The sequence below is a fragment of the Glycine max genome, chromosome 8, assembly GCF_000004515.6.
Source record: "Glycine max cultivar Williams 82 chromosome 8, Glycine_max_v4.0, whole genome shotgun sequence".
NCBI lineage: Eukaryota > Viridiplantae > Streptophyta > Magnoliopsida > Fabales > Fabaceae > Glycine > Glycine max.
Window position 1 is genome coordinate 43,355,283 of NC_038244.2, and position 22,294 is coordinate 43,377,576.

The 22,294-nt window shown below is 33.7% G+C and overlaps 3 protein-coding genes across 6 annotated transcripts; 2 read left to right on the plus strand and 1 right to left on the minus strand.

The window, feature by feature from the left end:
- The first annotated feature begins 215 nt into the window (after positions 1-215).
- LOC100795762 (ethylene-responsive transcription factor 3) lies at positions 216-2,100 on the plus strand. Its single transcript, XM_003532096.5, has one exon. The coding sequence runs from the start codon at positions 1,251-1,253 to the stop codon at positions 1,881-1,883; it is 633 nt and encodes a 210-aa protein (XP_003532144.1). The 5' UTR covers positions 216-1,250; the 3' UTR covers positions 1,884-2,100.
- A 7,668-nt stretch (positions 2,101-9,768) lies between these two features.
- On the minus strand, positions 9,769-13,715 carry LOC100804772 (phenylacetaldehyde reductase). 4 transcript variants are annotated; one of them, XR_005886237.1, is made up of 4 exons: positions 13,460-13,713; positions 13,048-13,217; positions 12,772-12,851; positions 10,142-12,521 (listed from the first exon to the last, which is right to left on the minus strand). XR_005886237.1 is itself a non-coding variant. In XM_041004757.1 (3 exons), the coding sequence occupies exons 1-3, from the start codon at positions 13,231-13,233 to the stop codon at positions 10,004-10,006; spliced, it is 510 nt and encodes a 169-aa protein (XP_040860691.1). In that variant the 5' UTR covers positions 13,234-13,715; the 3' UTR covers positions 9,769-10,003. The 4 variants fall into 4 exon arrangements, 3 of the variants coding, with proteins under 3 accessions (XP_040860691.1, XP_040860693.1, XP_040860692.1); XM_041004757.1 differs by lacking the exon at positions 12,772-12,851 and adding an exon at positions 9,769-10,135 and having other exon boundaries at positions 12,330-12,521; positions 13,048-13,715; XM_041004759.1 differs by lacking the exon at positions 12,772-12,851 and having other exon boundaries at positions 10,144-10,442; positions 12,330-12,521; positions 13,048-13,712.
- A 1,896-nt stretch (positions 13,716-15,611) lies between these two features.
- On the plus strand, positions 15,612-21,941 carry LOC100796284 (zinc finger CCCH domain-containing protein 18). The gene is made up of 4 exons (XM_003532097.4): positions 15,612-15,779; positions 17,967-18,272; positions 19,749-19,809; positions 20,725-21,941. The coding sequence occupies exons 1-4, from the start codon at positions 15,630-15,632 to the stop codon at positions 21,717-21,719; spliced, it is 1,512 nt and encodes a 503-aa protein (XP_003532145.2). The 5' UTR covers positions 15,612-15,629; the 3' UTR covers positions 21,720-21,941.
- Positions 21,942-22,294: the final 353 nt, after the last annotated feature.

Below are 22,294 nucleotides of genomic sequence, written 5' to 3' on the forward strand. Positions count from 1 at the left end.
TTGGCGTGGAAATCTTTCCAAGGTCTCCAAAATCTGATGCTACTCTTCTCACGCAACAATATTCAATTTAAAGATCCACATGCCATCATCACCCTTCGTTGATCTTACCCTCTGAATCACTGAACAAAGAAAAAATTAGGAACAGTTGTGATATCATGAAAGAGACCTTACCATTACCATACACCCAGTCACCAACCAATTAACCAACCCGCTTCAAACTTTCCCCTCACAACATTAACCTCCTCTCATTAATGGGAAGGCCCTTATTGTCATTTCACAACCCATAATAAATTCCATTGCCAACAATTGAGAAAAAAAATTAATAAAAAACCACAAAATCAAACATAAAATGATAAAACTGTACCAAAAAATGAAAAAATAAAAATAAAATAGACTCAGAAATACCATATCATATATAGTAAATTTATAATTTTTAAAGTATTACTTAAAAATCATACTTATTTTATTATTAATTGATTAACAACATAAAAAATTGGTATAGAGAAATTAAACTGTTATTAAAAATAAATTTAATTTCTATGTTTGTTTACGGAATATTTTATATTGTCAATCTATTCAAAAATAGTTATTATAATTTGAAGATAATAATTATAAAAAATAATAAATATACCATAATGATTAATGAGAGAATAAAAATCTTTTAAACTATTAATGGAAAGTCTGTTTATTCTAAAAATAATGGATAAGGAAGATTTATTTATTTATTTATTAATAAAAGAATGAATGAAAGGTCATTAAATTACAGCCACAGCCAAGAAACCCACAGGGAAAGGAAAGAAAGAAAGAAAAGTAGAAAACTACACTCTTGAGGTCCATTCTCAATCTTATTAATATATTTTTGTGTAGATGAAGATCAACAAGAGAAGGTGTTGTTGTGAGTTGTGTTGTTATGGTACCTTCCTTCAACCACAAAACCTCTCTCCCTCTACCACCCATTCTCTTCTCTCTCTCTCTCTCCCGTCCTCCATCTCTCACCTTCTCAATCTCTTCACCACCACCATCATCATCATTATCTTCTCCAATCTCTATAACCTCGAAATCCCTCAAAACCTCTCCCTCAAACCAAATGAAATGACCCTTTTGTGAGAACATTTTTTCCCCCTTAAGAAAAGGTCAAAGGCTGCAACTTTTTCTTAACCAATCTCACATTTTTTTATTTTTCAACGTATTTTGGCCAGGTTTGGTTTTCTGGGTTGTCTTGGAATTCAAAAAAGATTCCAACTTTGAAGATGGGTAGGGGTGGAACCGCCGCGGCGGCGGCGGAGGTCGCCGAACCCGGTTTAAGGCCGGTTTATTTCAAAGAACAGCGATATAGGGGCGTCAGAAAAAGACCGTGGGGCCGGTTCGCTGCCGAAATCAGAGACCCTTTGAAGAAAGCCAGGGTTTGGCTCGGAACCTTTGACACCGCCGAGGAGGCGGCGCGTGCCTACGACACGGCGGCGAGAACCCTCCGGGGACCAAAGGCGAAGACCAATTTCCCTCTTTCTCCGCCGTTCTACCATCCCGATCCATTTTCCGATCACCGGCACTTCGCCAACACCGGCGAAGATTTCCACGATCACCGGCGACCAACATCCAGTGGCATGAGCAGCACCGTAGAGTCCTTCAGCGGCCCCCGTGCTGCCGTGCCGGCGACAGCGCCGGTGGCCACCGGCCGGAGATATCCCCGGACGCCACCCGTTATCCCCGAGGACTGCCGCAGCGACTGCGATTCGTCGTCCTCCGTCGTTGACGACGGCGAAGGCGACAACGTGGCGTCGTCGTTCCCGCGAGAACCGTTGCCGTTTGATCTAAACGCGTTGCCGTTAGACGATGCTGACGTGGCAACCGATGATCTGTTCTGCACCGTTCTTTGCCTCTGATGAGAAAAAATGAAAAAACGGAACGAAATGATGTATTTGGTTCGTTGACGGAATTATTATTATTTTTTTCTTTCTTACTCTTTATCATCTACTTGAATTTTTTTTTATCTTTCTCTTTTTCCCCCTTTTTTTTACTATGCGGAGAAAAATGAAAAAGAAAAATGTGATTGATGATCAGTTATGAAGATTATGGTGATATGATCTTAATTTCTGTGAAGAGTAATTCTTCAGGGTATTGTTGCAGATTTTTTCTCTCTCAAATTTTCTTTACTTTTTTAGTGTAATGACAAACCGAAAAAAGTGGAAAGCAATATTTTACGTTTGACAGGAGAATTAATTTGCATTACCTGACAATTCATACTTGGTATGTGTCTGAATGTATAATACAATTTAAGAACAAAATTGGTTATCATTGATGATCAATGATCATTCATCACATTTAGAGGACTAGTTTCTATCTATGGTTTGATTCTTTTTGCCCATATTTTTATTTTTTTCCACATTGTATTGTGAGTGAGACTATTGAATGCAATTGATACATATTGCATAATGCATTTTGGTTCAGTTGATTTTCAAAAGGATTTTTATTTTTCTTACAAGAGTTTATTAAATTACAACAAATACATTTCTAAATTTATGTTTTTTACTTGAATGGGTGGACAATTTAATTTGGTCACGAAATATGACTTTTGTAAGTGTTCAATAGCATAGCTTTTTCCTATAACCCTATTTTGAATTTTTTTTTTCTCTCCCATCCCTTGAGCTAACCAACATAGCTTGGGAAGAAACTTTGTTAGGTGAGGGAGGTAGATGGTGATAATTTCTTGTTTCTCTTTTTCATTGTGGGAGCAATGGCAATAGGAAAAGAACAATCATGTTGCCTTCTATGACACTCAAGATGTTTGGCAGGGTGAGTAATTTGGATTTTGGACGGTGAATGATTAGATAGAGAGAGATGCTTTCTCTTTTATTCTTGATATTTTATCCTCACTAATAATAACTTGCAATGTCTTGGAACTTATACCGCCAAAGAAAAGAATCTATCCACATCTCAATTCCAAGGAGCACATGGTTTTTCATGAAGAACTTCTAAGAAATGTACCTAGTGCTAGGAAAAGGAGACGTTAGAAATTTGAAGTTTGATACATGTAAAGGTTGTTTATCCGTCAATTCACCTTAATAACTTAGTTGGGTTGTCTTTGAATTCTAAACAGAAAATTCATGGGGAAGGTATTGTGTGGTATGGACAGTTTGACAACTTAGAAATTTAGGTTTACCTTAATTTTCCTACCTCACCGTAATAGCTTTTAAATTAAAAGATTACTAGTGTTCTCAACGAAAGATAATCGTATTCGAGATCATTATAGGACCTTGTTGTAATAGTTTGTGTTGATAATGCTCTTGTTTTAATTCAATAGGAAATAATGAAAGGCACCCAAGAGATCCTTAAAAAGTCAACATTATGGTGGTTTGAAGTGATGCTTTTGAAGAAGGGGATTGCAACATCTAAAACAACACTATTGGAATCAATTAGAATTATATGGCAATTGAAAAATTTTCTTGTCCCTTTCCCAAACTACAAGAAATGGAACTTTCAAGGTAGCCTTCACTAGCCATAGCATATACATAAATACATATGGTAGCCGAACCATTCGGGCATTCTCATCTCGGTGCAGCTCACTTTGCCACTAATTGTCTTGTTTGGGTTGTCTAGTACACCTACGAACATTATCTTTGAGGTATAAGTGTGATAAAATTTAGCACAACGAAAATGCTAGCTATCTTGGATTGCCATATCACTTGTTGAGGTAGAATAATGACCAATAATGTTGTGTTAGTTTATGGCTTTCTGCTTTCTTAATCTACACTTGTGTATAATAAGTCTATATGAGATTTTCTTCTTTGTTTGCCAACTTGTATATCCGTTTTGAACATAAAAATTAAAGAAACCCAAAAGTGAATAATTGAATGATGCCCATCATATTCCTCTGTCTAATGCTTTGTGATTGTATGGCCACTAGTGTTTGGCTCAAATCTACTTTGGCATGCAAAGAAAGTGGTAAAAAGAAGGAGTTATTAAGGTGAAAATCTTTTAGTTTAATAACTTTAAACATTTAGAATCAATCTCTCAATTTGACATGTAACTTATGTCCGGTGATTGTATTGTCAATTTCTTTCTTTTTGAAAAAAAAAAGATTTTGTTTAAAAGGTTATTTAAACCAAAAGGGTAAAAATGATCAAATGTATGAATAACTAAGACAATTGTTTCAATTTAACTAACGATTTCAAGTTTAAACCTTGAATATAGAGTTGTCTAAAATATTAAAAATGAGAACTTTGTTACTTATAATCATTTTACTTAGTTAAATAAGATTATTTTTCATCAAAGATACTTATGTTTTATATATATATATATATAACCCAAAAGGGTGAAGGGAGTAAGTTTGATTATTGGATGCAACAAAAGTGATTGATGCCTACCAACCCATGGTTAAGTATTCTTTAGATTCAGATTTACAAAATATTGAATCGGGTTATATGATTAATTATTTTTGAAATTCTAAGGACTTTGATTATGATTAGGGTTGGTAATCTTAAATTCTTAACAATAGGTGCTGGGGGTTGGACCACTTTGAAGGTTTAGCTAATTTCTCTAGGTGGAATAAATAACTACCAAGCTTGGGGACGGGTGAGGAGTGAGGACAAATTAGGTTAAAGGTGAAGGAGGGAGTTGATGCAATTGCTGGTGAGGAGAGAGTGTGGTCACAAAAATGGTAAAATGTGTTACTGATCATATCACGGGCTCCATATGCATTTATTATTAGAGGCAACAACACAGTGGGCCGAGAAACATGCACCACAGAGTATATCGACCCTTGTTACTCATAAAGTGAAACAATGAATTGTTCAAGGGTGGCCAAGTGTTGGACCAGATTTTTTAAAAAAGTGGATGGGTGAGCCTGCAGTAATAAAATAAAATAAATGAAGAGGAAACAAATAAATAGGGAAAGGGAAAAATAGAAAAAGATGAATTTGTCGAATAAAAGAAGAAATGGAAGAGAAGGTGAGTGGAGTTCATAATAATTGCAATGACCTTGGAGCGAATTCAATGATTTATCTTTGGTAAATCTCAAAATAAGCCTTGTTTCTAATAGAATTTTTTTGACACCACCGATTGAGAGGAAACAAATAAGACAACATATCTTACGTATTATTTTTGGTGATGTCACAATGGTTAAATATATCAAGTCATATATTGCTTTTTTGATAAAGTTAAAGTAGAGAATTAGCAATAATAAAACTTGACCATCTCAATTGAAAAACAAAAATAGTATAACTTTTTACACGCTATGACTATCGTGAAGACTAAAAAATCAGGACCACATGAGGATATCCGTGAAACATCAATTTTTACCGTTAGATATAATAATAAAATAATCAACCGTTTGAATTAATAAATGGTAACCTGATGAGAATAAAATTTTAAATTTACAAAATAGTCCTTCATGTTCCTCATTTTAAGAAATTACCTCATTTAACACTGTTGGACTTCGAAGCTGCCTCTAGGAAATTGGTTTTTCTGCTGTCCTTTTTTCAGATGATGTTCCTGTGTTGTCCATGTAGTTATGTTAATATTTAATTTTGTGATTCAATTTTAAAACGGTATGATTTTCAGGAGACGACACAGGAATAACTGAGAGAGATAACAGAAAAGCTAGGTCCCTACTCTAGACATATCCAATTATATCGGATATGTTTGAATCACTGTTCGCACAGTTTCAATGTATCCAAACCGAAATACTTTTCTCTACATGAATTGAAATGAACGAACGTTTAAGGTATTTTGTCATAATAGATATATATTTAAATTTTATTTAATTAATTAAAATGAAATTAGTGATTTCAAGTATAGATGTATAAATATTTATATGGTATGTATACACATACTAAAGCTGTTATTGATGTAAATTTATATTTGAGTAAAAATTTTCTTTAAATTGAGTATGAATGCATACTCTCATACATTAGTCGCTACTCGGTTAGATATATTTTTAATTTATGTACTTTGTTCAGCAAAAGAAAGTTGAGAATTAAAAACACTTATATACTTTTTTTGTCTTAAAAATTTTCTTATGATGCCTATATATTCATGTCTTTTGATAATGTTAAGAAATTAAACTAAATTAATTATTGTATCCATTGAGGTCGATATACAAGTTAACCTTATCTCTCCTGCTGGCAAGTCAAATTCTTACTGACTTGTTATTAGATCAGCAGTGAAGTGGCCTCGCCATGTTAATTTATGTTCAAGCTGTAGAGGATACAAAGTTTGAATCATTATTCTGCGATATAGGAGACAAAACACCTAAGAAAAATTCAAGATAGTAGTAAATGCTACGAACATAAAAGCAAGGGTTGGTTGCTAAAACTTGAATGCTTTGAGTAGGCTACCTCAAACCTATGAAGGAATCTTGTACCAAAATATTTTGGCACTTATCATGGGACACAATGAAGCTTTTTATCAAATGCCCTAGGTTTTGCTTTGAAAGATGGAGAGAACACAATGGCAAGGAATCGGTACAACAATGAGGAAAACTTTGCCCTAAACCCAACCCTAGAGGAGTTGCTTGCCATCATGAATGGTTTCAGGAGGAGAATGCATAGGTCTACAAGACGCAGAGGATATGTGTAGAGAGAACAAGGAGATTAAGAGGAAGGTAGACGAAGTGCAGGAAACATGAACATAAGGAAGGCAGAAGGCAAGAAACAACGGTGGAGCCACCAAGATATTTCGAACCTTTCTTGATAGAAATTGATGCCAAGCCCATCCTGCCACATTTCTTAGTCCCCAAGGTGGAGTATTTTGATGGATCGATTAAGACCTTTCATTCACATATGTTAATTAGTGGTGGAAACAATGCACTTAAATGTAAGATGTTCATAGGGACGTTGTTAGGGGTAGCATTGGACTGGTTTAGTGGTATTCTTGATAGGTCGATCGTTGGCTTTGAAGAGTTCTTTGCGACGAACAAGCAAAAGACATTGACTATGGCAGATTTGTTTGACGTACGCTAATAGCCAGATAAGTCCTTGAATGACTTAATAAGGTTTAATGGGGTTCGTTTGAGTTTCTGACCTGGATGGGATGTTCATGGCGATTTTTGGCAAAGGGCTATGAGCAGATAGAGTGAGGAGTCTTTAGTTTAGAGGAAGGCAAAGATACAATCTAGGGTAACGTGCCATATTGAGTATGAGTACATACACTTGGGGGGTTTGCTAATGTAGATATATTTGATTTTTAGTATTAGTACATTAATAAATTATAACTAAAAATTATCTTAAAATACATTGATGATAAATTATCTTAAAATACATTAATAATATAACTTATTAAAGTATATGCACTTATGCTAAGAAGTAAACATGTATACCTTAACAAATCCAAAATGTAAAAAATAATTTTGAAAACTAATTTCGAGTACGAATAAGATTATCCTAGATTCGATAAGACTTATTGGGTTTGGCTCAATTAGACTTTCTATCTATTAGAGTTTTGGTTGCCATCAGAGGTTCTGAAAACTTGGACAGTTTTTCATTCGTTTTGGACTAGTGAAAATATATTTTTTCTCAGATGGATTTAGGTTATTATATATGTATTTATTTGGTTTCAAATGGTTATGATAGACATATATCAATGAATACATTAATATGTTCATGTCGCTTGATACAGTGTATGTGAAGCTGACTTGTTATCCTGTGGTTAAGACATCCATTGACAGCTTTGGTCGTGTTAGTGCATCCTATATGTTTTACTCATTAATTGACAAAGAAAAAGATGGCTACGTACGTCAATTTATACTTTTATTCATTATCGTTTTATCGGACTTAACAAAAATGGGCGTCTCTTGCCCCAACATAGCACCATATATAGACAAGGTGATTCTTATTTTTGTTATATGTTTGTTTTGATTCTCAACAATAGTACTTTATGATGCTATTTTAATATTATCTTCTTGCTATGGTAGGTTGAAACGTTTTTGTAACTCCCTTTCTCCCCAAACAAAATTTCACGTGATTAACCGTTACTCCACATTTGACTGATGATCCTAATCGCTGTTCGCATAAATGGGATGAAGAAATACTTATATATATATATATATATATATATATATATATATATATATATATATATATAAATTAAAATATTTTTTTTTTTACTAAAAGCAAGATATTCTCATGACTAAAAACCATGATAATGATATTAACTCTTTGAGACAGAAATCCCTTGACATTATTACTTATGTATGTATATGAGAAAGCTCAATTCTAATTGCCCCACACTATGTCCAAGAAAGAGAAGAATGGTGTTAAAGGAAATGGTGCACTGAGATCCTAATACACCCTAAACTTCTCTAGACAGGAAAAATGGGCATGCAAGCTTCCTTAATCAACGCTTAGTCCTTACTAAAAGATTGTTCGCGCGTGAGCATGTATTGTGATCTAGGCTATTACTAGTTTTTTTTATTAAAAAAAACTGTTTTTGAAAAGAAATATAAAAAAAACATTTTGTAATTTGGTTTTCAAAACTTTTTAGAAATGAAAAAAAAAAGGAAAACACCAATAAAATCGGAGTTTCAACGGTAATAAAGCAAAGAGAAAATATATGTTATTGACACATCATTTTCATTAGGCCCAACAAATTGATCTGTGTGCTAATTTTTTTGTCCAATGTAAGCTCAAATCAAGTACCCCTATGAAAGTTATGCTATGGATCACCATTCATTATGCTTGAATTTCAAACAATCAGTTCACTGGAAGAGGTACACTTATGTCAACTTCTAAAAAAAATCACATCCAATGAGACTAGTATTGATAGAACTGTAGAAAAGTACACTTTGGTAAGATTATCATTTTTTTTAATTAAAAATAAAAAGGGAAATTTGGAGTCCAAGCAGAACAAATTGCTAGATAATCTGCATCAAAGTATGGTTGGTTGGGCATGTGCAAGAAGACACAAAATTCCAAATTCAGATACAATTATATGTATTCTTATTTTACTTTCAGATGGACTCTCAAAATGTCCCTTTTAAGGCTCTTCACTCCCCAATAAACTTTTGTACCAAAAGTAAACAAGTTCACTCTATTTTCCAAATAATATTTGGATCCTGTTTTCCAAGTAATTTAGCTCCTCCATTTATAGTATTTGGACCAATAGAGCAAAGTAGAAAATTGAGGGCAATTAATTAAAGTGATGAGATGGAAAGCCTTTGTTCATGATGTTTGCCACTAATGGGAGAAAAAAATCTGGTGGTAGAACCCTCTTCCTGATAATGTTTACACTTTTTTGTGCAGGTGGTATGATACTAAGTTGCGAGCATTTGATAATGCAAACCATAGGACATGTGTAGACTTGGAAGGTACATCCTTATGCTAAGTTGAAGATATATTATTTCATTATTTATGTGAAGGTGGTGTGATGCTATGTTGCTGATTATGTATACACTGCACGGTTCCTGTTTGATGATCTAAAAGAGATTTTACCTTGGTCACAAGAGGCATGTACTGTAATGCAATTAGCATTGCTTAATTGCGACATGATGTGACCTTTGGATGAAAACATTAGTGCAAACTACAAGAATCCCCCCCTCCACAAAAGAGAGGTAGCCTTGGACAGAGTTTTGGCTGCCTATGCTTATTGATCTCAGCATCAAGCAAAGCAACACAAGAAGTTTCTAGCTGAGCCTGGAACCTTGAGGATTACAAAAGCCCTCAGCTGAATGATAGGGTGTTGAGGTAGTACAATCACTTGTGATGTTGTTAAATGATATAAGGTTGACTTGATGATGAAGGAAAAAATGAACAGAGACGTGGTGAGTTTGAATCCTCTTATTTATAAAAACTAATAAATTAACAACAAACATTTGTCGATAAAAAAGAAAAAAAGTGTGATCTTATTAAAAAAACTTATGTAGTTGACAGGAAAAGGAACAACATAGCCAGGGCGACTTTTGTAGGTTATTGTAGAGAATCACAAACGAAAAAAAAAATCTAAATTTAAAGGACACCATGGCCAAGGAACAACACTAACAATCATCCAAGGATTATAGGAGGTCTTGATACTAAAGGAAACCTGTTGCCTTGCACTTTTTTATGTTTACAAAGAGAAAAGACCTAACAATGGACGATAAAATTATTGTATTTACAATAGAGTAGGCATCTTCGGCCAAAGTCTTTGAAAGTGTATACCACATCTGAAACATAAATAGGCAATGACAATAAATGTGAAGAACATAGTAACATAATATACATGATAAATTGTTACACTTTGTTGACATTTGAATAAATACATTAGCATTATAATAACAGCTGTTCTCATATAATATTAACAAAATGAGAGAAGCCGTTTAAAATGTTTAGTGCCTCATCTATGCATCAGAATAAGTGAAAAACAGGTGCATAATATCAAAATTACAACAAATTCAATTTAATCATATGAAGCAATATCTAATCTTCACACAGGATGATGTTAAAACGATGCTTTGGCTAGATTACAGAATCCTGTAGAGGACCCAAATATTAGAGCACATCTAAATAGCAAACTGTTAGTGAGCATACAATAAGGCTAGAACATCAAAACTTGATAGGGGAAACATAAGTTATATTGTGAAAAGCATTTGCGCACTTAGATGCTTTGGAAAGCAAAGAATAGATGACATTTTCAGCTAGAAGGTATTGGTTGTCGCCCATGTGAGATACTTTATTTGACTTTTCCATTGATGGGTGTTCAGCCAATGGTTTCTTTGAAGGATTTGACTCGCATGTAAGTGGAACTAAAGAGCAATGTTTCATTCATAATTTTCTTTAAAGACATGTTTGTCTGCTTGTTTGTTTGGGAAGAAATCATGTCACCTAACCTGGTATGCTTTTTCTCCCTTCCAAAATTTTATTCTGTCAAAACAACAACAATGGAAAGATATATCCATTGAACTTTGTGAACTTAATTTTGTCCTTTGGATATCAAGGGCAAGAAATTTACTTTAGCTCTCTTAAAACATGTTCTCATTCCACACAAATCAATGAAGCCTTAAAGTGATAAGCTTACCACCAACAATGGTAGCACCTGTAATTCTCGTTCCACTCTTTTTCTGATTAAAATTTGAAACCATACGGCAATGCAAAAACAACTAAATAACTTTAAAACTTCTGACATAGATTAAGGCCACCCACGTTAACTTTATCCAATTCTAATATTTAGGTCCAAGATGAACTCCAAAATCACTAAAAGTTTTACCATTTTCATTTGCATGTTTCATTGGGGAAGTAATGCCCTATGAGGCAGGACTCTAACACCAATACAGGACACGAGACAAACATGAATACTCCGACACAGTTGAAGTCCAAGTATAGTACACTGGCACATTCCCTCCCCCAACACACATATATAAGAGAGAGAGAGACTCCAATGAAATTAAATATAAACAACATAACAAAATATCTAAATTGATAATCAAAATTTGTATATTCACCTTCTTCCTACAGCAATGAGTGTGACAAAAAAAAAAAATCAAGACACATCATTTTACAATGAAAGTATTTTGTCTCTTTATTTAAATAAAAAAACAGAACACGAGAACAAGATAATGAATCTTTCAAGAGAATATATTCACTTTCTAAAAACAATTTGTTACATTTTTTCTATGACAATGAGTCTCAAAAAATACTGAGAGATATTACTTTTCTAAAACCTTTTGTCAATGTCATTAATTTACACACTTACCATCATTTAATAGAGCAGAAGCATGAAGCATCCCCTGCCCACGTAATCCACTTGATTCACATTCATGGTTAAATCAACAAAAACACGTTTACATTTTCCAAGCTAGTAGCAAGGAAAGTTGCATAATTGACCTTTGAGATAGAAAGCATATACCCCAATTCAGGACTCTGAGTAATGACCAGAGAAGAGACATGCATGCAAACTTTCCAGGGAAAGAAAAGGGAAAGCATGAGATTTAGATCAATTTTAATGCATCTTTGACTCTTAGCTTAGGAGCTTAGAAAAGCAAGGAATAGAGTCTTTCGGTTGCAAGTTCATGGTAATGGTTCCTTAGCTTATAAGTATACCGACCAAAAGAATAAAGGCCTGTTTGATTTCCTTCTCATTTTTTGGTTTTAAAAACTGTTTTCCATAGCAATTTCATACTTCTAAACAATCAATTTCTTACTCAAAATCTACTAAGTTTTGAAAACTGCTTCTATTTCAAAAACCAAAAGATATAGATAGCTAGAAGATATTTTCTCATTTTCATCTTCTGTTTTCTTCTTAATCAGCATCTCTCTCAACTTTATTTAGTCACATTTGTCCACAATATTTTGCAATACCAAGAATCGTGAGAAAACCACATTTCAAAAAACCTAGGACTAAAGTGAAAGTTATCAGAATACCTGTGATTCCCTACAGAAATCCGGGTCAGAAAACCATGTCTCATCAACCACTACATCGGGAGTACGAGGCTTTCCGTTGTACGCAACTGCAGCAACAGAAGAGGTTAAAACGACACGTTCCAGCGTTGGCAAGTTCACACACGACTTCAGAACATTGAGAGTCCCCTTCAAAGCTGGGTCTAACAATTCAGCCTGCACATTTAAAAATAAAAACATAAAAATACAGCCACCCCATATGAAAAAAAGATTTTTCCTTTTAAGTCACTTCACTTAGAAACACCCCTTCTTAGACTCTACACATAACATTTCAATCCTTTTAGACTTTTAGTCCTCACTGCAGGGGCAAACATGATTAAGGGCATGTTTGGTGAACTGTTCTAAAGATACTTTTGCGCGCTAAACATACTTTCGGAGAGTAACTCAGTGACGTATGTTTGATTACCTTCAAAAGTACGTTTCCACATTAGAATTTTACCAAGAAACTCTCTTGGGTTGCTTTGGCAAACTCAAGTTTAACCCAACCTGGGCAAATAATCCAAACATGCACTAAAATTATACGTGTAAGAACTAAAAGAGAATGAAAATAGTACGCATAAAGATTAAAAGAAAATGTTTCAAGTGTAGTAGGGATTAAAAGGCAAAGTTTTGTGTAGCTGTAGGAATCAAAAGGGTAGTTAAAGCTAATGAAAACAAATGCAAAAATGGAAGAATTTGAAACCTGGGGGTCCTTGACATCGTGATAAAAGGGAGAAGCAGTGTGAAACACAGCATGGCAACCTTGAAAGACAGAGTCAAAGGAACCTTCTTCGAGAAGATTCGCCTTGTAGAGGTGCAGCCTCTCCTTAGCACCATCGAGGCTAACCAAGTGGTTTATCTTTTTCGGATCATCTGGCACACCACACATTCATTCGATATTCAATCTTTTAATTATTAAATAAAATAATATTGATGCACGAGGAAATTTGAATTATGGCCACCACAACAATGAGGAAAATGTAGACTTGGTAGTTGAAGGAAGAAAGAGAGAGAGGTGGTGGGTTCGAATATCTTCTTCCGACAAAAACTAGCGGCTAACATTTGCCGATAATAAGGAAAAAAGTGACAGAAAAAGGAGAGTAAACGTGACGGACTCGTGTCGCGAACGGTGGCCTTAACGGTGTAGCCGCGATGGAGAAGGAATTAGACTATCCAGGAAGCGATGTAACCGGAAGCGCCGGTGATACACACCACCTTTCCAGCGCCGGTGCTCATTTTCTCCGGCGTGGGTGAATCACGTGTTTCGCGTGTTCTCTAGTGCTGGCATACGCAGGATTATTATATCTCAAGTAGTAGTAGGACTAGGATTCTTTTTTTCTTTTTATTGCTTTTCTGTAAATAAATATAAATATTCAGTTTAACGTTTATGTATTACTAATTTAAAATTATTTTTACATAATTATTTAATTATAAATTATTTTAAAAATTAATAAATTTATAATGTATAATGAGTTATAATTGTATGAGTATATAACTCTTTTTCTCATATAATGCTTTTTTATTTATTTTGGAAAAATTAAATATGTTTTGTGATTTGATTAGATTTAGAAGTAAAGATATAATTTTTTATAAACATAAAGTTGCAACTAAAAAGTATCTCATTTCTCTAAGATAGATCTGTTGAGAGAAATGGATTGGGCAGCAAATAAAAGTATATATTATCTCTTGTTACACAACAAAAAGTTATACTAAAATTAATTCTTATAATAATTTAACATTAACGTAGCACATATTTAATTTAAATTTTAATACAATATTTGAAAAGTTTGCATTATGAATTAAATAAAATTTATTCTAAATATAATTTTAATATAATGATTATAAAAAATAACAAATTTATCATTTATCAAAATATGATTAGGTAATAATATAAAAAATATTTACACCCACAATTTATTTTAGCTAAATTCATATTAATTATACCCCGTCTGATTATAATTTAAACACCAAGGATTTGTATATATCCTGAGATAATGTCTTTGCAAAACAAATCTTAAACTTAATATTAAATGAAGTCTTAAATGTTATCATTTAATGTTGTATGAGATCATGACTTAGTATGATATTTTAGACGCAGGATCATCAAACATGATTTGATATTAAATAAAGCATAATTTTTAATCTTTCTATTAATTTTTAACTAATTAACTAATAAAAAAATTAAGAATCTTAATTTGTCTTAAGACACAAATGTCTTTTTGACCTAACACTATTTTTTTTTACAGGGACAAGAAAATGTTAAAATTTTCTTACTTAAGATATTTAAATCTTTTTTAATTATAAAAATAAAATGTGAAATGCATAAAAAGAATTTTGAGAATGTCTTATGGAAAGAGTAAGAGAAGCAAAAAAAAATATTAAAAAATAGTATTTGTATTTTTATATGTTTTTTAAAATTTATTTAAATTTTCAAATAATCATACAATATAAAGAATTTTTTTCAAATCAATTGAAAAAAATTACATGCAAATGCTTTTATTAGTATATAAAGTAAAGGATAATATTTGGAAAAAAAAATTGTTTTTTAAAAAGTAACAAACATACATAATAATTTATCAAAAAAAATTAAACTAAACATGCATGATAGTAGAATCCTATCTATGATTTTGTTATTGTCTTATTAGAATTAGAAACCTGAAATAATCCTTTATTTTTTGTTGTTGTTTTTTTAGTATACTAAAAGTAGAAACAATGTTGGAGGAAAGGAAAGAAATAAAAAAGTATAATAATATAATAATAAGGAAAAAAAGTTATATGGTTTAAAAGGACATAGTTCAACTGAGAGAGAAACAACTATACACTAACAACCAATATAATTAGTTTGTTCACGGTTATAAATTTATCAGTGGTATCAATAATGATTTGTCTTTGAGTAAAACTTGAATCATTAAACTCTTCAACTAATCTTAACATATTTTTTTTATAAGGGCTATTAATTTAAAATGCTTTAATTTAGTTTCCAAATTTTAAAACATTCTATCCTTCAGTGGTAAAGATTGTATTAATTAATTGAACGATCACGACAAAAAAGACTTACTAGATACACAATTTTAAGGGATTCAAGAACCTAATTGACGTATTTTAAAAAACAGAAACCAAATTTACACATTTTAACTAATTTAGTAACCAAATTAGCATTTAAGCTTGTTTTATAATACAATTATGAATCCATGTCACGTATAAATTTTTATAAAAAAAAAAGAAAAAAAATTGTTCCAAACTATATAATAATTTGTTGGGTACCTTATAGTAGTGTATGTTGCAATGTGGTTGGATTTGGTGGTGGCAATGGGTAGCGAAGAAGAGAGGGTTCTTGAGAACCAACTGGAACTTCAATTGCAAGAACAAAGGGATTCTCTCTCTGCTATCGATCAAGCTCTCCTCTCTGATCCAACCGACCCTGAACTTCTCGCGGTACAACTCTCTCTCTCTCTCTCTCTCTCACTTTTCAATAAACAAAATTTAAATTTTTTCAACAACCCTTTCAAATTTGTGTCCCTGTTCGATTTCCCATTTCTTAGTCGCGTTAGAAACTAATAATTTTGTTGGATTATGTGATTTTGACTCGTTGGCAATTTGTTTCTGTTTGAAGATTGAGACTTTGTGTGAACATGTGGCAATGAATATGAAATGCAGCCCAATATGTTAGGTTTCGATAATCAACTGTAGTTTTTTTTTTTTTTTTTATAGTTGAATCTAGCAAATGGGGCTAGTCTCTCACGAAGTAGAGAACCAAGGTCTGAATCCCTATTAGGAGATGTTAGGTTTCAGTATTTTATTTTTTTGTTTGTTTAAATTAAGTTTACTAGATATTTTTGTAGCAGCTTTTGCAATGGTAAATGGGTGCAAAATATTGAGGATTGGGATTAGCAGCAAGAAGATAAGTATTCTGTACATGTTACAGGTGTTACCTTCAGGCAAGCGAAGCCTATATTGCAACCAGTCAAATCTTGTTTGTTATTTTAAATCTGCTGAGCTGCATTGGCATAATTAACAAAATTATTTCATTCTAGTGGAACATTGTCCTGCCCTGAGAGGAGATATAAGGTTGGCCCAGTGGTTGGGGAAGGGTGGAGGGAGAAGGGAGGGGGGAGAGGTCATGGGTTTGAACCCTCCCATTTGACATTTCTAACAAAAACTAACAAATTAACATTTGTAGATAAAAAAAAATTGTCCTGCCCTGAGCTAGTGAGCTAGTGAGACTTGTAGATGTTATATTGAATCCAACTTGCCAATGAGGGACTGTTTGGTTTGAGAAACGGTTTCTGTTTTCACTTTATTTCCTGTTTTCAGAAGTTTGCATAGGAAATGGTGAAAACAACTTTCTATTGTTTTCTGTTTTCACTTTTTCCTGTAGAAGTTCAGAAAATAGGAAACAAAATGAAAAAAAGAAACATTTTCTTGAATCAAGCGACCCCTAAAATGTGAGATGTTCTCATAAAACTAAGGTCTGATCATTTTCATTTATGTAAAGTTATGTTCTAGAATATGTACACATGTATAATATACATATAAAATAACACAAACAGGCCATATTGAATTCACAATCCTAACTAGCATTTTAAAAGTATGTTCTGTTTCAAAATGCATGATAGATGTCACTTTAGGAGATTATGTATAATAAGTAAGTACAACTGGGGAACAACAACCAGAGAAAATTGAGCTACAGCCCACATAAATCAGACATGGGGGAAGTAGAGAACCCCAAATTCAGTCCAAGTTGAAGTGACACAGTCCAGAAGTCCAGAGCTCAGTCAATGTCAATCATCCCAGTTGCATAGTGACATAGCTTAGCCAAGGCTGTATTCTGTAGAAGTCATAATCACTAGAAGGAAGATTATTTCAAAGAGAAAAGGGTTAAATTAGGTTTGAGCTCACTTGACTGGGTGGGTGTAATCTTGTAGGCTGTATTGGTTTTTTTGGCCCTGCTGCCTGACTCATGAACATGCTTTTGTTGAAATTTTGAGAATGGCTGAAAACATGTGATTCAGTGCACTTTTACATGTTGGCATGCGATTCATCTCCAATCGCAGCAAATTGATAGAGTATATGTCTAGTGTGGACTAATTACGTACTGTGTATGTGTTGGGGAGATATAAGGTTGGCCAATGGTTGGGGAAGGGAGGGAGGAGAGGTTGTGGGTTCGAATCCCCCCAATTGACATTTCTAACAAAACTAAATCTAACATTTGCCGATAAAAAAAAACTGTGTATGTGTTGGTTAGGTTTCTGTTATGACAACTGTACTTGGTTTGAGGCAGTTACTGTAACTGTAGATTAGTCGGCTTATCAGAGAAGCCTGCGTCTGTAGGATATAAATAAGAGTCTCTAAGTTTAAAGACTCAGAATCAATATGTTGATTTTTCAGATTAGAGAAATCAGCTCCCAATCTCTCTCTTTATTCTTCTTACTCTCTCAAGTTTCTACACAAATTGTGTTCTACTCCCACCTGGGATCAGGGTCACAGAAACTGGTGCAACATGTTGAATTGTATGATTCTATGATCTAGAGCATGATTTTGACCTCATGATTATGTCAACCAATCTAATATTTCCAAGGCTAGTTTTATACTTAAATTTCTTAAAATTGTTTGATATTCCAGGTTCATGAGGAGCTTGTTCAGGCAATTAAGGATGCAGAAGAAGGACTTCTTCACCTAAAACGTGCACGATTGTTACAGGAAGCAGATTCAGTGCTGCATAACACTAATATTTTTACTGAAGAGAAAGTGGATCCCCTTGATCCCACTTATGTTGAACCAGAGCCATTGGAGGACAAGTGTTATTCTGTTGGATCTAAATGTAGATTCCGTCACAAAGATGGGCGTTGGTACAATGGTCAAGTGGTGCAGTTGGATAATTCAGTGGCAAAAGTTTCATTTCTTACTCCTACTTCTGAGAATATGTTGGTATGTAAGATTATCTTGTGTCAAGTATGCCTATTTTCTCTCAGATACTTTGGTGACAAATGGTATTCTATTTTAAGTTTTTAACTACTACAGTTTTTCTTCCCCGCTTGTTTTTGCTACTGTAACTAATTATGAGAAAATAAGGGAAGTTGAAATAACAACAGTTTGCCAAATTTGGAATCGAATTCAATTAATAAATAAGGAAATTAGGGCAACACAGGTATGTCATGGGTATTAAGCTATATTTTCAAATTTCCTTGGATTTATGTAGTAGTAGAAGGGAAGGTCAAATGATAAGGTATACTGTCTCCAATACCTCTTAACTCCACCCCTCAAAAAAATGAAAGTGATTAGGTACATTTTCTCATAGTTTAATTAGGAATTTTGAGTAAATACCTGTCAAGTGCTGGCCATTATACAACGTGTATCTTCCAGCATGTTAGTTTCTGAAATACCAAACCAGTGACACAGAAAAATCAGATAATTGGGGATTTTTCTTTTAAATGGTATTCCCTTTAATATATTATTATTCCTATCATATTGCTCAGACTTCTGTCTGTGTATTTGTTTTGGTTTTCTTTTTCTGGTCTAGGTATTCCTTGTCCTCCATCTTTGTACTGTTATCTCTTTCCAATTCTGATGCAACATGTATAATATGCTACAATTGCAGTGCTATGTGGACATTTGTTCTTGATTTGATTTGATGTTATGACAGCTTAGGATCTTCTGTTCATATTTAAATTTATACCTTAGCAACCTATTTTACATATTGTTTAAATCATGCATGAGTGTTGTGTTAATGGTTGATTGGTAATCCTGACACGGCTCATGAAAGTCAGAGACTAACTGTTGTATGTTATTTTTGCCTTCAAACTTTTTCTTGTGATTTGAAAACTTTGCTACAATATTTAAGAAAAAATCATTGTAATTAAGTGATTTACAAATTGTATTAGAAGTGATACGTTATAATATTAAATATTACATAATACATATATCACCCTTTTAAAATGAATTCAGTTACTAAACGAATAATAATTCCAAACAAGTTTCATACAGTAATCTTTTAATAAATGAAAATGAAACTTCTTCGTTTGGGGTTTCAATTACGCAGTCTACGAGATATTTCTAACTAGTAAAAATTGGAAGTTACTAAGCCCTTTAATTCAACATATTCATGTTTCTCTTTCTGTGCTTCTTTCTTATCCTTATCTCAGCATCTTAGTTACAAGCCATCTCAAGGAATTCAAAGTATCTTCAACTACCATTAATTTCCCTGTATGATGTAAATCAAGAAAGGTCATTCTGATTGAAAATTATATGTATAAAATACGTGTGAGTGAAGTAATATGAAAATGCTACTTATTTGAAAAAGTTTTCTTTAACGTTGTTATTCCTCCCAAATTTTGGTTCCAAATTATTCAATAAAATCAATTGCTTTTCATATCATTGTACTAATACTAGAACACCAAAGTGCAGATGTGCAAGTTCTTTTTACAACAACGATGTCGATTTGGTAGTAACTGTCGCCTATCACATGGTAAGATGCTGAGCAAATTGAACAAAATTTAATAGAGGTGAAATCACATAGACCTCTTTGTAATTGACTTTGTCACTAAACCTTAGTGCCACTTGCACTTTTAACTTTTAAGTGCAAATATTCAATGAGCATTTGGACCCTAGTGTCTTGGATAACCTGTTGGGTCAAGTCTTTGTTAAGATTTGGGGAGTAAACTCTGAGGGTCCAAGTTTAAATTATTAGAGTGTTCACATAACTTCAGCAATCAGCATATTAAGGGTTTTTTTTAATAAATTGTGACATTTTTGTTATGATGCTTTTCCATTATGAGATATCAATTTTGTATAATATTTTAAAAATATGTAGGTGGCTGGTGTATTTTCACCTAGATAAGGCTGGTATAATCATTGCAAGTTTGCAACCTTCATCTAAATTTCATTTAGATTTATTGTGTGTTTTATGTTTGGCATTTTTACTTTTTTTGGATAAAAAATAGCAATCCTTTTCTTCCTTGATGTTTATGGCATGTTGGGTGAAATTATTCAAAGGTTCACTCATTGAATCATTTCCAGATATTTTACAAAGTTTCTTAAAACATACTTTCAGACAATAACATTGCGGGATCAGGCAAAGAAAGTAAAAGGAAAAAAATGACAAACTTAGTGCTGTTAATCCAATCGATTCATCTCTTAACATTTGAAGAATTAGAAGCCCTGTAATTTATTGTTTGGATCCAGGACACCCTTTAAAACCTGATTTTTAATGGTAGTTTGTATGGTTTCAGCCTTTGTATACCCACAAGCTTATTTTCCAATATATGTGATGGCTGATTTACACAATCTGCTTCTTGGTTTTGTTTTGTTTTGTTTTTCTTTTTCTTTCTGTTCATATATTATGTTTTGTATATCATGACTTATGTTCTGTTTGCGTCTACAGGACTTGATGTTCAATTGTCTGCTCTTAAGAAATATGTGCCTACAATCTGGAAGCAGTCTCTTGTGGGGTCAAGTATATGGGCAGTCTCAACTGCAAATGCAGGCACTTGGAGAGAAGCCGAGCTCAAGTCCTGGGACGAAAAGGCTGGAGTTGGACAAGTTGTTTTCCGAGACGACGGAAGTTCTGTGAAACTTGGGGCAGAAGAAATGGCACTGTCTGAGCATGCAGAAATGAGTGACATAGAGAGTGATTCCAGCTTAGATCAATCCGATTCCAGTGACTATGAGGAGGAGGAGGAATCGCAAGGCATAGGATTTCTGGAGAGTACCAATCTACAGAGAGGTATTCAAACTGAAACTGCGACATTTGCCACGTGGGAGAACCACACTAGAGGCATAGCTTCCAAAATGATGGCTAATATGGGGTACAGAGAAGGAATGGGTTTAGGTGTAACCGGTCAGGGAATGCTGGACCCTATAGCAGTGAAGGTGCTACCACCAAAGCAGTCCTTAGATCATGCACTCGAGTCTCATAAAAGGGAAGAGAACAAAGAGAAGCAAGGCAAGAAGAAACAGAGCCGAGGTGGCAAGAGAAAACGTGAGAAGAAATTTGCAGAAGCAAACCGTGCAGCAAAAGAGGAAGAAGAATCGGCATCAGATGTCTTTGCATTAATAAACAATCACCTGGCAATGCACAATGAGGCTTTTGGCGGTGGATTGATGAAGAAGCAGCAAAGTAAAGGTTCTGAGGAAGGTAAGAAGGTGGATAGACGAGCATTGGTTGCTTATGAGGAAGAGGTGAAGGATTTGAAGATTAGGGTTGAAAAGCTCGAGCACATTGTCAATGCCAATAGAAAAGAGAAGGCTGTGTATGAGGGTGCTATGAGAAAATTAAATGAAACCCGCAAGGCTTTGGCAGATGCTGAAGCAGTTCATGCCTCTGCCTCAAATTCAGTAACAAGCAAAGAAAAAGAGAAGAGATGGCTCAAGTTTTAGTTAGGAGTCAAGACTCAGTTGTTTTTAGTTGCATGATATAATGTCTTTATTTTATGTTGATGACCTTAAAATGAAGAGTAAAGGGAAAGGAGATTTCAAAATGTGCTGCTCAACAAAGATATTAGTACATTACACTTTTGTATGCAACCTTGTACATGTTATGCAATTATTCAATTGCATGATGTGTGCACGTATGTTTGTATCGAGTCCTTGTGTTTTGAATTGTTTTTCTTGCCCTGTTTAAAAGGTTAAGAGGTTGATATATTCTTCCGGTGTCCTAAAATAATAATTAAAAAATTGCATATCATATAAAAGGAGGATCACTCTGATGTTCTTTGGATGCATTGTGTGTGCAATACTTGCACAAAATTAGCTATGGGAGAGTATAATCCAAAAGGCAATAAGAACAAGCAATTTTCACTCCCCAATTCACACATTTGTTTCAATTTTTAATTGCTCTTCACCTACCTCTCTCTCTGAGATTAGAAGCACGTACATACTGTTTGAAATTTTTTTCTTCCCCTGACTGTGGAGAGCACGATAATTGTTCTAGTCTTGTCTAAATAAACCAAAAA